Source organism: Musa acuminata, chromosome BXJ2-3, assembly GCF_036884655.1.
Source record: "Musa acuminata AAA Group cultivar baxijiao chromosome BXJ2-3, Cavendish_Baxijiao_AAA, whole genome shotgun sequence".
Taxonomy (NCBI): domain Eukaryota; kingdom Viridiplantae; phylum Streptophyta; class Magnoliopsida; order Zingiberales; family Musaceae; genus Musa; species Musa acuminata.
This window is the reverse complement of record NC_088340.1, coordinates 29012026-29025834: the sequence shown is the minus strand read 5'-3', so window position 1 is coordinate 29025834 and position 13809 is coordinate 29012026. Positions and strand designations below refer to the sequence as shown.

General features: G+C 41.1%; 1 protein-coding gene across 1 annotated transcript; it reads left to right on the top strand.

Moving 5' to 3' along the window:
• Positions 1-947: 947 nt before the first annotated feature.
• LOC135607653 (scopoletin glucosyltransferase-like) lies at positions 948-2655 on the top strand. The gene has a single exon (XM_065099614.1). The coding sequence runs from the start codon at positions 1060-1062 to the stop codon at positions 2509-2511; it is 1452 nt and encodes a 483-aa protein (XP_064955686.1). The 5' UTR covers positions 948-1059; the 3' UTR covers positions 2512-2655.
• Positions 2656-13809: the final 11154 nt, after the last annotated feature.

The following is a 13809-nucleotide window of genomic DNA, read 5'->3' as shown; positions in this document are numbered from 1 at the left end:
ATAAGAATTGTTAAACCATTGTTTTTATTATAAGCACTAATTCACCTCTCTTAGTGTTGATTTCGATCCTAGCAGATATAAGCTATGCCGACTCCGATACCATTATTTGGAAAAAAAAATTAAAACCAAATTGGGCAACAACTTTTTTTTTAATCTTTAACTTTGATACCATTATTAGGAAAAAAAATTAAAACCAAATCGGGTAAGCATTATTAAGCTAAATAATAAAATTAAATATCAAAATCAATTGAAATAATAATATCAATATATAGCATGATAAAATCCTTAATTGAATGAACAAAATATTTAGGTAAATAAAAAAATATTCACCATAAAATATAGGTGTACAATCTTCTCGGAGGAGAGATAAGATATATTTTCTCTTATAATATAAGAAATAGAGAAAAAAGAAACTCGAGGAAAAATAAAAAAGACACAAACGAAACGTAAAACTTCCCATCTCTCTCTCTCTCTCTCTTCCTCTCTGATTTGGGCTGATCGCATCTCGGTACGTCAGGGGTTGCAGCCACTCACGGCAGATGAGGTTGCGTCGGATGCAATCACCCACGCGAAGGTTGAGATGAGAATCATGAGAGGTTGCAACCACACTCAACCTCTCATCTCCATCTTACCCCTTTTTTCTTCCCTTAATTTTCTGTTTTATCTCTTCACATGTAAAATATGATTTAGATTCCACAAGGAGATATGCGGATACAACCAGGACCGGAGCCCATCAGATTTGAATTGGAAGTGCAGAATACATCCCTAAACTATTTTTCTTAATTTTCCGTTTTATCTCATATTTTAGATTCCACGAAGCATCACGACGAGGTATGAGGAGACATCGACGACCTGAACCCGTGAGTACTGAAATGGGAATGCAGAACAAACACCATCAATTAAAGACTAAAATATAGGAGCGATGATGTCAGATCAGGCAACTTTTCCGAAGCATTTCTTATTTATGAGAATCCCATCGACTTCCTCCCATTGACTTCCTCGCTCTCCGTTTCTTCTCTCTGATAGTTCGGCGTTTCGCTTTGGGTAGGAGGCATAGCCATGGCCGATGACGCGAGTCAGCCACTCCGCGTCTTCTTCTTCCCCCTGATGAGCCCCGGCCACATGATCCCTATGATCGACATCGCCAAGCTTTTCGCCCGCCATGGCGCCGCCGTCACTGTCGTCACCACACCCGGCAACGAGCCCCTCGTTCGCCCAGCCATCGATCGCCGCCACGACGGGACGCCCGTGGTCGACCTCCTCCTCCTCCCCTTCCCTGACTCCGTCGCCCACCTTGTACCCTCCACAGGTGAGCACCTCGGCGCCATAACTACTGCAGAGCATGCAGACTTCATGAACGCCGTGTTCGCCCTCGCCGGCCCCCTCGACGACCTCCTCCGCCAACATCGCCCCGACTGCCTCGTCTCCGATGCCATGTTCCCTTGGACCTCCGCCACCGCCGCCCAACTCGGCATACCTCGCCTCGTCTTCTACGGCCCCGGCGCCTTTCTGCTCTGCGTCCATCGGAGCATCGAGTTCCGCGGCCACCACGCCGCCGTCTCCTCCCGTTCCGAGCGCTTCGCCATCGAGGGACTCCCCCACCGCATCCACTTGGAACCGTCCGAGATCTCTCCCATCTTCAAGTTCACCGAGATGGTGCTCCAGCAAAGAAAGGCGGAGGAGAGTAGCTTTGGCGTCCTCGTCAACAGCTTCTACGAGCTCGAGCCGGACTACGCCGATCTCTTCCGCAAGGAACCCGTCACCAAGGCGTACTACGTAGGTCCGGTCGCCCTCTGCGACCAGGAGAAGGAGGCCCAAAGGGGCAGCCGGAGCAGTCCGCACCTCGGCCGCTGGCTGAGCTGGCTCGACTCCAAGCCGGCGGGCGCCGTCGTCTACGTTTGCTTTGGTAGCCTCTGCGAATTATCTAATGACCAGTTAAAGGATCTCGCGCTCGGACTCGAGGCCTCCGGTCATCTGTTCTTGTGGGTGGTGAGGGAAGGCGCCGGTTGCCCGCCGGCGTGGCTGCCGGACGGGTACGAGAGGCGGGTGGAGGGGAGGGGACTGGTGATCCGAGGGTGGGCACCACAGGTAGCGCTCCTGGGCCACCCGGCGGTGGGGGGTTTCGTGACGCACTGCGGGTGGAACTCGACGCTGGAGGGGTTGACTGCCGGGAAGCCGATGGCGGCGTGGCCGTTAAATTACGACCAGTTCGTTAACGAGAAGTTACTGACCGAGGTGGCAGGCGTCGGAGTGCGAGTGAGGCGGAGCGAGGCGGTGGGTGCGGCGAGGGTGACGGCGGAGGAGGTGACAGCTGCGGTGCGGGAGCTGATGGGCGGAGGGGAGGCGGCGGCGGAGAGGAGGCGGAGGGCGAGGGAGTACGCAGCGATGGCTAAAGCGGCGATGAAGGAAGGAGGGTCGTCGTACCAAGACATGACGTGTTTGATGGAGGAGCTGATGGCGTGCCGGGAGCGCAAACCAGGAGGTGCGTTGAACGGAGATGTCGGACAATAGATCTCCTCATCTGCGTGATGCGTCGCTGGTCAACACTGCTGTTGCTTGTGTTTTCATGTTTTATCTGTTCGGTTCTATGCAAACATTGATTATCAACACGCATCAGCCTACAAATAATATGCAATCAATTACTTTTTTATCTTATCTTGATGATTAAATTCCTCATGAAGAAACTATTATGCAGCGAGATCAATCATCATTGTAGCGGAGAAGTGGTTGCAAGGTCAATTACCCCTATTGCTAGTATGAGTCATATTTGGAGTTGGTTAGAAATAGAAGTTTTAAATATGAGTCCAATTATGAGTTAGGGTTTATAAGCCCTATAAATAGCGATGTATTTCTTCTTTTTTGATAAGCAATAGATGAATCTTTTCTATAGTTTTTGAGCAATAACTTGGAGGGGGAAACCCCTATAGAGTTTCAAGGAGGCTGACCCCCTAAAGAGATCAACCCCTTGTCTCAGAGCAGCGTTCTTGGTGTTTCGCTGCCCTTCCATAGCCATCCATTTGCCCTCCACAGCCGTTCAAAGTAATTTTTATAATTTCTTAAAAAATAGTCATCAAATTTCGTTGTCATCTCCACCACCGCGGATCATCCTCTCCTCGTGAATTGCAATAAGTTTTGGTTTCCTACCTTACTGTTGTTGCAATTTAGTTATCCTTAAAAGTTTAAAATCTATAAGGGTTCTAACACCAGGTATTAGAGCAATGTTCTTGGCATCTCGCTATCCTTCCAAAGCTATCCATCAGCCCTCTACAGCCATCCAAAACAATTCTCACAATTGCTTAAAAGATCGTCGCCAAATTCTACCATCATCTCCACCACCGTGAATCATCCTTTGATCTTCCGTGAATTACAACAGGTTCTAGTTTCTTACCTTACTGTTGCTGCAATTTAGTTATCCTTATTCGAATATCCAAAAAAAAAATTGTTCCTATATTGCTATATAAATTTTTCATCGTAAAGTTTTCATCTCTACGATGAAAGATACATTGCAGAATTCAACCGCATAACATAATATGTTTGATCTTGCTACTGCGTTTTTTCTGTCCAAATCTCTACAAAATTTTTATGACAGCTTTGACACTTCCTAATAGCAGATTTTCCTTTAGTTTCGTCAAAAAATTCTCAATATAAACCACTGATCTTTTACGTCAAATCTGCTACACTTGAAAACCCGTGCTATGGAAAATTGTAACCGCATATTGTTTGCCTTAACCAATCTATTTGCAATCTTTTTTTAATGAAATTTCTTACACACTTCATCGATAATCTTGGCTTCCATCTGTTAGGATCAAGAGCAACACTAGGGGGGGGGGTGAATTAGTGCAGCAAAAAATTCTTCGATTTCATAAAATATTTCATACAATGAAAATCGATTTGGAAAGATAGCAACTTGAGATGTAAGAGAACGTAAGCCTAGTGAAAGCAAGATGAGGAGAAGAAGCAGTTTGCTATATAATAATTTATAATTAAAGTAAATTGCTTAAAATGAAATGCAAACCAGAATTTAGAGTGGTTCAGTCAATGTGACCTACATCCACTTTCAGATTCCTCCTTCATCGAGGTCACCGACATCTACTAATGGCCTTCCTTCAATAGGTGAAGACAAATCATATTTTACAGCTCTTTCTCCTTTTTTCAGGTTTAGAAGAGAACCCTTACAAGTCTCACACCTCTCTTGAATGATCTCAAAACTTAGAAAGGGAGGAGGAGAACTCTAGCACTTGTTTACAACACTTTTACACCCCAATAACTCAAGATTAATACTTCGGTGCCTTTTAATATAGAAAAGGGTGGGGTATTTATAGCCCTCAATGGCTTCAAAAATGGAGCTAAAAAGTGTCTTATCCTGATTTCCGAGGTACTAGCGGTACCACCGACATTACTGGGTGGTACTACTGCCTGTAGTCTGACACTGGGCAGTACTACCGCTTAGTCTGGATGGTACCACTGCTTAATAGAGCTCAGAGACCGAGCTTTGGTGGTACCACTGCCCAGACCACCTGGGAGACTAGGTCTTCCAAGTGGTGCCACCGTCGGCCTTGGCGGTGCTACCGCTGGTTAGAGTCCAACAATCTGGTTGGGCCTTGTATTCGGCTCAAACCATCCTAGCTCCATGCCCAATTGGCCCCTAACAGAGTTGATGAGATTACCTCCTAAATCAACTCAATTATTGTTTTAACTATGATTAAGGCAAGCATGGTCTAGTACGTCGATTTTTCACTCGGCGATCCTACGGTGAACTTCTTGGCGAGTCTTTCAACGAGCTTCTAGCGAACTCCCGACCAACTCTCGACTAGTCTTCTGGCATGCTTCTGGCAATCTCCTAATGAGCTTTCGGTGAGACTTCCAGCGTGCTTCCGGTGATCTCACGATGAACTCTTCGCGAGCTCCCGATATATCATCCGAGTCTTCGACTCCGGCCTATCATCTGCTTTACGCCTTACTGCTATCGTAATTAATCCTACACACTTATCTCAACACATAGATTAGATCAAATAATTTACCAATTGATTTCATCATCAAAATCTGAGATTCAATAATCTCCCCATTTTTTATGATGATAACCAATTGGTGATGGAGTTAATCTTAACTCCCCATATCTATATGCCATAATTGTGAAAAATTACTCTTGAATTCAAGCATCAAATTGATAATTTAGACTTATTATCATCCTGCACATCATGATTTACCAAATCTAAAGATGATACCATGTATTCGTCGATTGAAATGATGTTAAGGCTTGACATCCATTTTCGAGTCAAAATCACAGAAATTTTTAGCTTCAAAGTAAGCACGACATTGCATCATCATACTCATCATTTAAAGAGATAACATGGAAATCAAAGTAGAGAATTGCAATCATCAAAGTAAGTAGCATTTTAAGTTTACAACATTAAGATAAACAACATAAGATTACAACATCAAAGTAAGCAGAATAAAAGAAGGGGATTTCATCCATTTCTCCCCCTATGTCATCAGCAAAAAGTCATAATTAATTATTCCGGTGGTGGCTAGTCAAAATGTCTAAATAGGGTATTGAGTTGTTGATGAATCTACTGCAACTCAATCAAAATTTGATTATGGCATTGTTCAAGTCGATCTTGGCGTTGTTCAAATCGATTCATCCGAGTCCCTATGTCGTCAATAGATGAGGGAGGTGCTTGCTCTACTAGAGGTTATTCCTCAAAGGGACCAGTTAGAGGAGATTAATTATCCCTAAAGATTGGTATTTCAGGTTCTGGTTTCGGTTGGAGGGGATCAGTCTTTCTAGGTAGTCTAGTCCATATACCATTTCTGAATGTACATCTCATCCGTCAAAGTAGATTTCAATTTATGATCCTAAATCTATCTAGTTTTATAACTTCTTCTTCGGGTGGAATAGCAATATCATAGGCATAGAGTAGTCTTATGATTAAGCCACAATATGGAAGCATCATGTCCCTTTTTGATAATTCAATCATGTTTTATTGGATTAGATAACCAAAATAATTATTATGTCCCTTCATAATCCAATAAATGGTACCTAATTCCATTTGGCTTACTTCATCATGATGATATTATTTTGGGAGAATGATACTTATCAAGATGTGATGAAGTATTTTGGTGCTTAAGGGTAATAAATGTTCACAGCTTTTTAGAAGAATAGTTAAGTTAGGATTACCAAAAATTATTCCTAAGGCATCAACGTAAGTAGTCCCAATTGTTTCTTCATCCCATTGTCCTCTAAATTAACACCCTCTTTCTTTTACAAGAATTCCTATGATGTTGCAAATTGATATATCTGTAATGGGTATATGATGTCCTAATAGATAGGTAGATACCCTTTCTTCTTCATCTACATGTAAATTGTTATAAAATAGCCTAACAAATCTAGGGTAGATAGGTTCACTCATTTGAAGAATTGGGAGAATGTCTAGATTAACAAACCATTGAATAGGTTCCAAATCACTTAATTCGTCTAAATTAATATATTTACCCTTATAAACATGTCTAGACTCTATGGATGAAAATTTTAGGACATGTTGATTAGAATTAAAAAGTAGGGAGTCATAATTTTCATCTAATCTCCTCTTCCCTTTGTCCCTAGAGGATCTTCTAAAACCCATTGAGACTACAATAATGAAGGCAAACAAGGAGCAAGAACAAGTAATACTAAGGAGAATCAATTTGGTGTAGAGATTACCTTAGTAGTTCTCCTTTCTAGTAATCTTTAAAGGAATGTCGGAGATTGATCCTTGATCTAGTGGGAAGTAGGGATTTTTTATTTGCTAGAGGGAGAGCAATAGGTTTGGAGTTGTTTGGAGGAGTGCAGAATATGTTGGGGTTGATTCTACTGTCGGCCCTAACTTGAGTTTATAAGGGGGCAGGTTGCAAGCGGTGGCACCGCTAGTTGGGTGGTGCTACCGCCTACCACCCATGACAACTGGTGGTACTACCGCTAACTAGGCGGTGCCATCGCTTACAGGCAGTGAGCACTGTTCACATAGTTATGTGGGGGGGAGGGGGGTGATACCAATTCGCATGTAACCACAAAACCTTATGTTAGGATCGGAGCGGCACTAAGAGGGGGGGGGGTGAATTAGTGCAGCGGATTAAAACGTTGATTTCGACAAAACTTTCGTACGAAAAGAACGAAACTTGAAAAGCTTAACTTGAAGGCGTATTCTTAAAGTTGTGCAGCAAAGGTAATAAGGAACTAAAGCATATAAGAAGGTTTGCAATAATGTAAATGGCAATAATGAAATGCAAACCAAGGATGACGCCGATTTTAGAGTGGTTCGGTCAAATGTCCTACTCCACTTGCGAGGCCCCTCTTCGATGAGGCTCCCACCTTCCACTAGCAAATCTCTTGAAATGGAAGGGTAAATACCCCTCTTACAACCTTTTACAAGCAGTTCAACCTCTTACAAAATTTCAGCAAGAAAGAATGAGGAGAACTCTCTAACAAAATGAAAACAAGACTTGCTAAGACTTTCTAAGACTTTTTTTCTCAATCAAATTGCTTCTCAAAAGTTGTAATCTCAGCTGAGATTTGAGGGGTATTTATAGGCCTCAAGAGGATTCAAATTTGGGCTCCAAATTTGAATTCTCGTGGAGTTCCCGATGCTGGCGGTGCTACCGCCTGTCAGTGGCGGTTCCACCGCCTGTTAGTGTCAGGCGCTGACAGTGCTGGGCGGTGCCACCGCCCAGCTCAGGCGGTGCCACCACCTGGCTCTCGGGCACTGGGCGGTGCCACCGCCCAGACCAGGCGATGCTACCGCCCAGCTCTCGGGTGCTGGGCGGTGCAACCGCCCAGTTTGGCAGCGCCACCGCCAGACTCTTTGGTTGACTGGTTGGGCTTCAAACTTAGCCCAAACCAAGTCTAATTTTGGGCCCAGTTGGCCCTTAACCAGGATATAGGATTATCTCTTAGTCCTAATCCTAATTACAAGTTAACTACATAACAAAAAAAACACCTCCTAAACAAGTTTTTCAACCGCAAACGTCGAGTCTTGTTCCGGCGAGCTTTCCGACGAACTTCTTCCGACGGGCTCCAAGCACGCTCCCGAACTTGTGATGACTTTAATGAGTAGCCGAGCCTTCTCGTTGATCTCCGTGAACCTCTGACGATCTCTTCGGCGAACTTCCGAAAATTCCGACAGGTTCCCGATTTCTTCTCGGTTGGTTCCGACAGCATCTCCGACGATTCTTCGAACTCTTAAACGTCCATCGAACTTGACTCTGGTATACTTGCTTTGTGTTTTCTGGTTTATCGTAGTTAACCCTGCACACTTAACTCAATAATATGGATTAGATCAAATAACCATCAATTGATTTTATCATCAAAATCCGAGATTCAACAATCTCCCCCTTTTTGATGATGACAATCAATTGATGACGGAGTTAAACATAACTCCCCCTATCTACATGCCATATTATAAGAAGTTAAAAAATAAACACTTGAATTTCATCCCATTGAATTCAAACATGAACCGATAAGTTCTAACCGTAGAACTTATCACTATTCTCATTGAGCATAATGTAAATATGAAACTTCGATGAAAAAAAAAAAAAAATTTCAAGTCGAATGAAGATTTTTATCATGAATTTAATGATATGTTTGACATGCTTTCAATATGATTATGTGATCTTGCGAATTTCTCAAAGATTATGTAAGGCACATAAGACATTCATATCACACTAACTTATATAAGTCATCACTTTTCTCCCCCTTTGTCATCAACAAAAAGGAATACGATTTTACAGAAAAATTTAGCATTCATTTTATCAAACCTCTTCTTTCTATACAAGCTCATGGTAATTCGAAACTCATCATGCATTCACGCAAATCCAGCATTCATTAATACTTATCCAGAATTCAGCTTAAAAAGAGAAATCAGCATTCAACCAAAAGCATATTATCCAGAATTTAAATACAAAACAGAAGTTCAGGTTTTGTTCAAAAGACGACCAGTTTGGAGCATGAGATGAAGAGCAGAATAAAAAGATACATCAATCCGTAGGAGGCAATCCATAGTGCTGATATATAACATCTATTTTTTGATTTAGCCGTCGTAGTTCCTTTAAAATTTCCATTTGCTGGAGTTGAATTTGTTCCTGCTGCGATTTGAGTTGGTCTTGTTGGAATTTGATCTGAGATAGTTCTGCCATAATGAGTCCTTCAGATGACGAAACAGGAGCTGAAGGTGCTGCATCAAAGGGACTAGGAGGAGGAGATTCATTTTCCACAATAATTGGTGTTTCCGGTTGTTCTATTGGTGGAGGAATAGGATCTGTCCTTCTAGGTTGCCTTACCCATATCCCATTGTTAAATATGCACCTAAGTCTCTTTAGTAGATTTTTATTGATGACGTTATATCTATTACTATGAATTGTGTCTTCATCGGGTGGGATGCGAATGTTATAGGCATGAAGAAATCTAGTGATTAACCCCCCATATGGTAACATAATATCTTTAGTTGTAATGTCCTGCATGTGTTGCCGTATAGAGTATCCAAAACAGTTTTGTTGACCGGTCATGATCCAATACATAGTGCTTATCTCTAGTGTACTCATTTCATCAAGATGATATTGTTTAGGGAATAGTATGCTTGTCATGATATGATGAAGAACCTTAGAGTTAAAAGATAGTAAGTGTTCACAACTCTTGGGTATTATACCGAAGTTTGAGTTTGCAAAAATTGTTTCGATAGCTTCGGCGTAGGTTGCTCCTATTATATTAACATCCCATTTTGCTCTAAAATAGCAGCCCCTATCTTTTTCAGTGATGCCAAGTAGGTCACAAATGGAATTATCAGAAATCCTAATTTCGGTTCCTAATATGTAGGAACTTAGCCTATCGTTATCTACCCATAGATTTGCATAAAAGAGCTTTACCAATCTAGGATAAATTGGTTCATCTATTTGTAAGAGAGGTAGGACCTCTAGATGAGCAAACCACCTAATAGGTTCTAAATCTCCTAGTTCATCAAGATCAACGTATTTTCAATAATGCACATATTTGATTCAAATCTAACGATATAGCCTTTATCGCATAATTGACTAATGCTCAATAGATTATGTTTCAATCCATCAACTAGTAACACATCATCAATGGAAAAACTTGATTTGTTACCTATGGTTCTCTTGCCAATGATTTTGCCTTTGTTGTTGTCTCCGAAGGTGACATAGCCTTCGTCCATGCTAGTGAGCTTGGAGAATTGGGATGGATCTCCGGTCATATGCCTTGAGCATCCACTATCAAGATACCATCTCTTGCTCCTAGCATGTGATGGTGTATGTTTCTACAAGAAGGAATTATTTTTAGGTACCCATTTACTTTTGGGTGCCTCAAAAACTAATCTAACTTGTTTATCATGTTGCATAGACTTGATCATGGTTTCTTTAGGAACCCAAATCAATTTGTTCGGACTAATTTTCTTGAATGGACATTGGTAAGTTATATGTCCATATTTGCAACAAAAGTTGCAATTGCTTTGGTGTTGAACATGTAAGATAGGGCCTTTAATAAAGGTGGTTGGATTTTGGTGAGTACTTCTCACAAATCCGATTCCACTTCTTTTAGGAATGTGACCCTTATTTGTAAGGATCATGTTTAAGGACTTGCTACCGACCTCGAATTTCTTCAAGGTATCTTTAAGTACCAAGTTCTCATTTTGGAGAGTTTCTAGATCATGGCATTTAGCATATGGAGCTATACTATCATGATATTCAGTTTTTAAATTATCAAAATCACAAGTAAGGCTATCATGCTCTTTTTTTAGCATTTTGTACTTTCTACTAATTGTCTTACATTCATCAAATAACTCATGGAAGGCATTTAATAATTCATGATAAGGTAAATCTGCATTAATTAAATCCGTTACCTCTTCTTCGAAGGCCATTAGGGCGTAGTGAGCAACTTGCTCGGTGTTGGACTCCTCTTCTTCGGACGTGCTTGAATCATCCCATGTTGCCTTGAGCGCCTTCTTCTTTGATGCTTTCTTTTTGGCTTGTGGACAATCATTCTTGTAGTGTCCCGGTTTCTTGCACTCATAGCAAATTACTTGGTCCTTCTTGTGTTCGAATTTATTTTTTTTATTATTTTTAAATTTGTTCTTTCTTAAATATTTTTTAAATTTTTGAGTCAAAAGTGCAATGTCATTGTCACTGTCCTCATCACTTGATGTTCCTTTCAAGTGGTCTTCTTGTGATGTGAGTGCCATATCCTTCCTGTTCTTTGGAAGGGGGTTCTCAAGCTCGACATGAGCTTGACATGTCATTTCGTAGGTCATTAGAGACCCAATGAGTTCTTCAAGAGGGAATGTTTTAAGGTCTTTGGCCTCTTGAATGGGCATAACTTTTGGATCCCAACTTTTAGGGAGAGATCTTAAGATTTTAGTTACTAGTTCAAAGTTAGTAAAATCTTTACCAAGAGCTTTGAGTCCATTGATGACATCCGTAAACCGGGTGTACATGTCTCCGATGGACTTGTTAGGATCGGAGCGGCACTAAGAGGGGGGGGTGAATTAGTGCAGCGGATTAAAACTTCGATTTTATCAAAATCTTTCGTACGATAAGAACGAAACTTGAAAAGTTTAATTTGAAAGCGTATTCTTAAAGTTGCGCAGCAAGGGTAATAAGGAACTAAAGCAGTAAGAAGATTTGCAGTAATGTAAATGACAATAATAAAATGCAAACCAGAGATTACGCTGATTTTTAGAGTGGTTCGGTCAAATGACCTACTCCACTTGCGAGGCCCCTCTTTGATGAGGCTCCCACCTTCCACTAGCAAGTCTCTTGAAATGGAAGGGTAAACACCCCTCTTACAACCTTTTACAAGCAGCTCAACCTCTTACAAATTTTCAATAAGAAAGAAGGAGGAGAACTCTCTAGCAAATTGAAAACAAGACTTGCTAAGACTTTCTAAGACTTTTCTCTCAATCAAAATGCTTCTCAAAAGTTGTAACCTCGGCTGAGATTTGAGGGGTATTTATAGGCCTCAAGAGGATTCAAATTTTGGGATTCAAAATTTGAATTCTCTTAGGGTTCCCGGTGCTGGAGGTGCCACCGCCCAGCCAGGCGGTGCCACCGCCCAGCGTTCGGGTGCTGGACGGTGCAACCGCCCAGCCAAGGAGGTGTCACCGCCCAGCACCGCCTGGCTCTCCAATTCATTTGTTTGGCTTAATTTTAGCCCAAACCAAATCTGACTTTGGGCCTAGTTGGCCCCTAACCAGGATATAGGATTATCTCTTAATCCTAATCCTAATTACAGGTGAACTACATAACACAAAAAAACATCCTAAGCAAGTTTTTTTTTTTTAACCGCGAACGTCGAGTCTTGTTCCGGCGAGCTTTCCGACGAACTTCTTCCGACGGACTCCCTGCAAGCTCCCAATCTTTGTGATGACTTTAACGAGTAGCCGAGCCTTCTCGGTGATCTCCGCGAGCCTCCGACGATTTCTTCGGCGAACTTCTGACATGTTCCCGATTTCTTCTCGGTTGGTTCCGGCAGCATCTCCGATGATTCTTCGGTCTCTTAAACGTCTATCGAGCTCGACTCCGGTATCCTTGCTTTATGTTTTCTGGTTATCATAGTTAATCCTGCATACTTAACTCAATAATATGGATTAGATCAATTAACCCACCAATTGATTATATCATCAAAATCCGAGATTCAACAATCTCCCCCTTTTTGATGATGACAATCAATTGATGACGGAGTTAAACATTACTCCCCCTATCTATATGCCATATTATGAGAAGATAAAAAACACTTGAATTCCATCCCATTGGATTCAAGCATAACCCGATAAGTTCTAATCGTAGAACTTATCGTTATCCTCATTAAACAATAGTAAGTACGAAACTTCGATGAAAATCATAAGTTAAATGATAAGGGACGAATTTTGCTACGATAGAAGATAAAGATTTTCAATATAAATTTCATGATATCAATCTTGTGATATTTTCAAGGATTTGCAAGTCATATAATACATTCATATCACACAAGTTTTTGTAATTCAAATTAGTCATGCTATCGTTCTGGTGTAAGTCATCACTTCTCCCCCTTTGTCATCAACAAAAAGAGACAAGCCAGCTAATTGATGATCATAGAAAAAGGTTTAGCATTTATCAAAGTTCATCATTCAAATTTGCTAGAAATAATTTATCCAAAAGACATCATCATCTATGCAGATTAAGATAGTAGTTATCTAAAAGGAAAGATCAGTTATCGTTCAATCGATGACAAACTTGAACTTGTTTTTAAAAGCAAACAGAACAGAATAAAAAGATACATCAATTTAATCCTTAGGAGGTAATCCACAGTGCTGATACATGATATCTATTTTTTCATTCATCTGTCGTAGTGTCTTCAAAATTTCAACTTGTTGATTCTGAATTTGTTCTTGCTGTGATTTGATTTGAGAAAGCTCCGTCATAATGATATCTTCAGAGGAGGAAACAGGAGCTGAAGGTGCTGCGCCAAAGGGACTAGGAGGAGGAGATTCATTTCCCATAAGAATTGGTATTTCAGGTTGTTCTATTGGTGTAGGAATTGGATCCGTCCTTCTAGGCTGCCTAACCCATATGCCATTGCTAAAAGTGCACCTAAGTCTTTTCAGCAGGTTTTTATTTATTATGTTATATCGATCATTTTGAATAGATTCTTCATCGGATGGAATGCAAATGTCATAGGCATGAAGAATTCTAGTGATTAACCTCCCATATGGCAATATAGTATCTTTAGTCATAATATCCTGCATGTGTTGGTGAATTAAGTACCCAAAACAATTATGCTGACCGGTCATA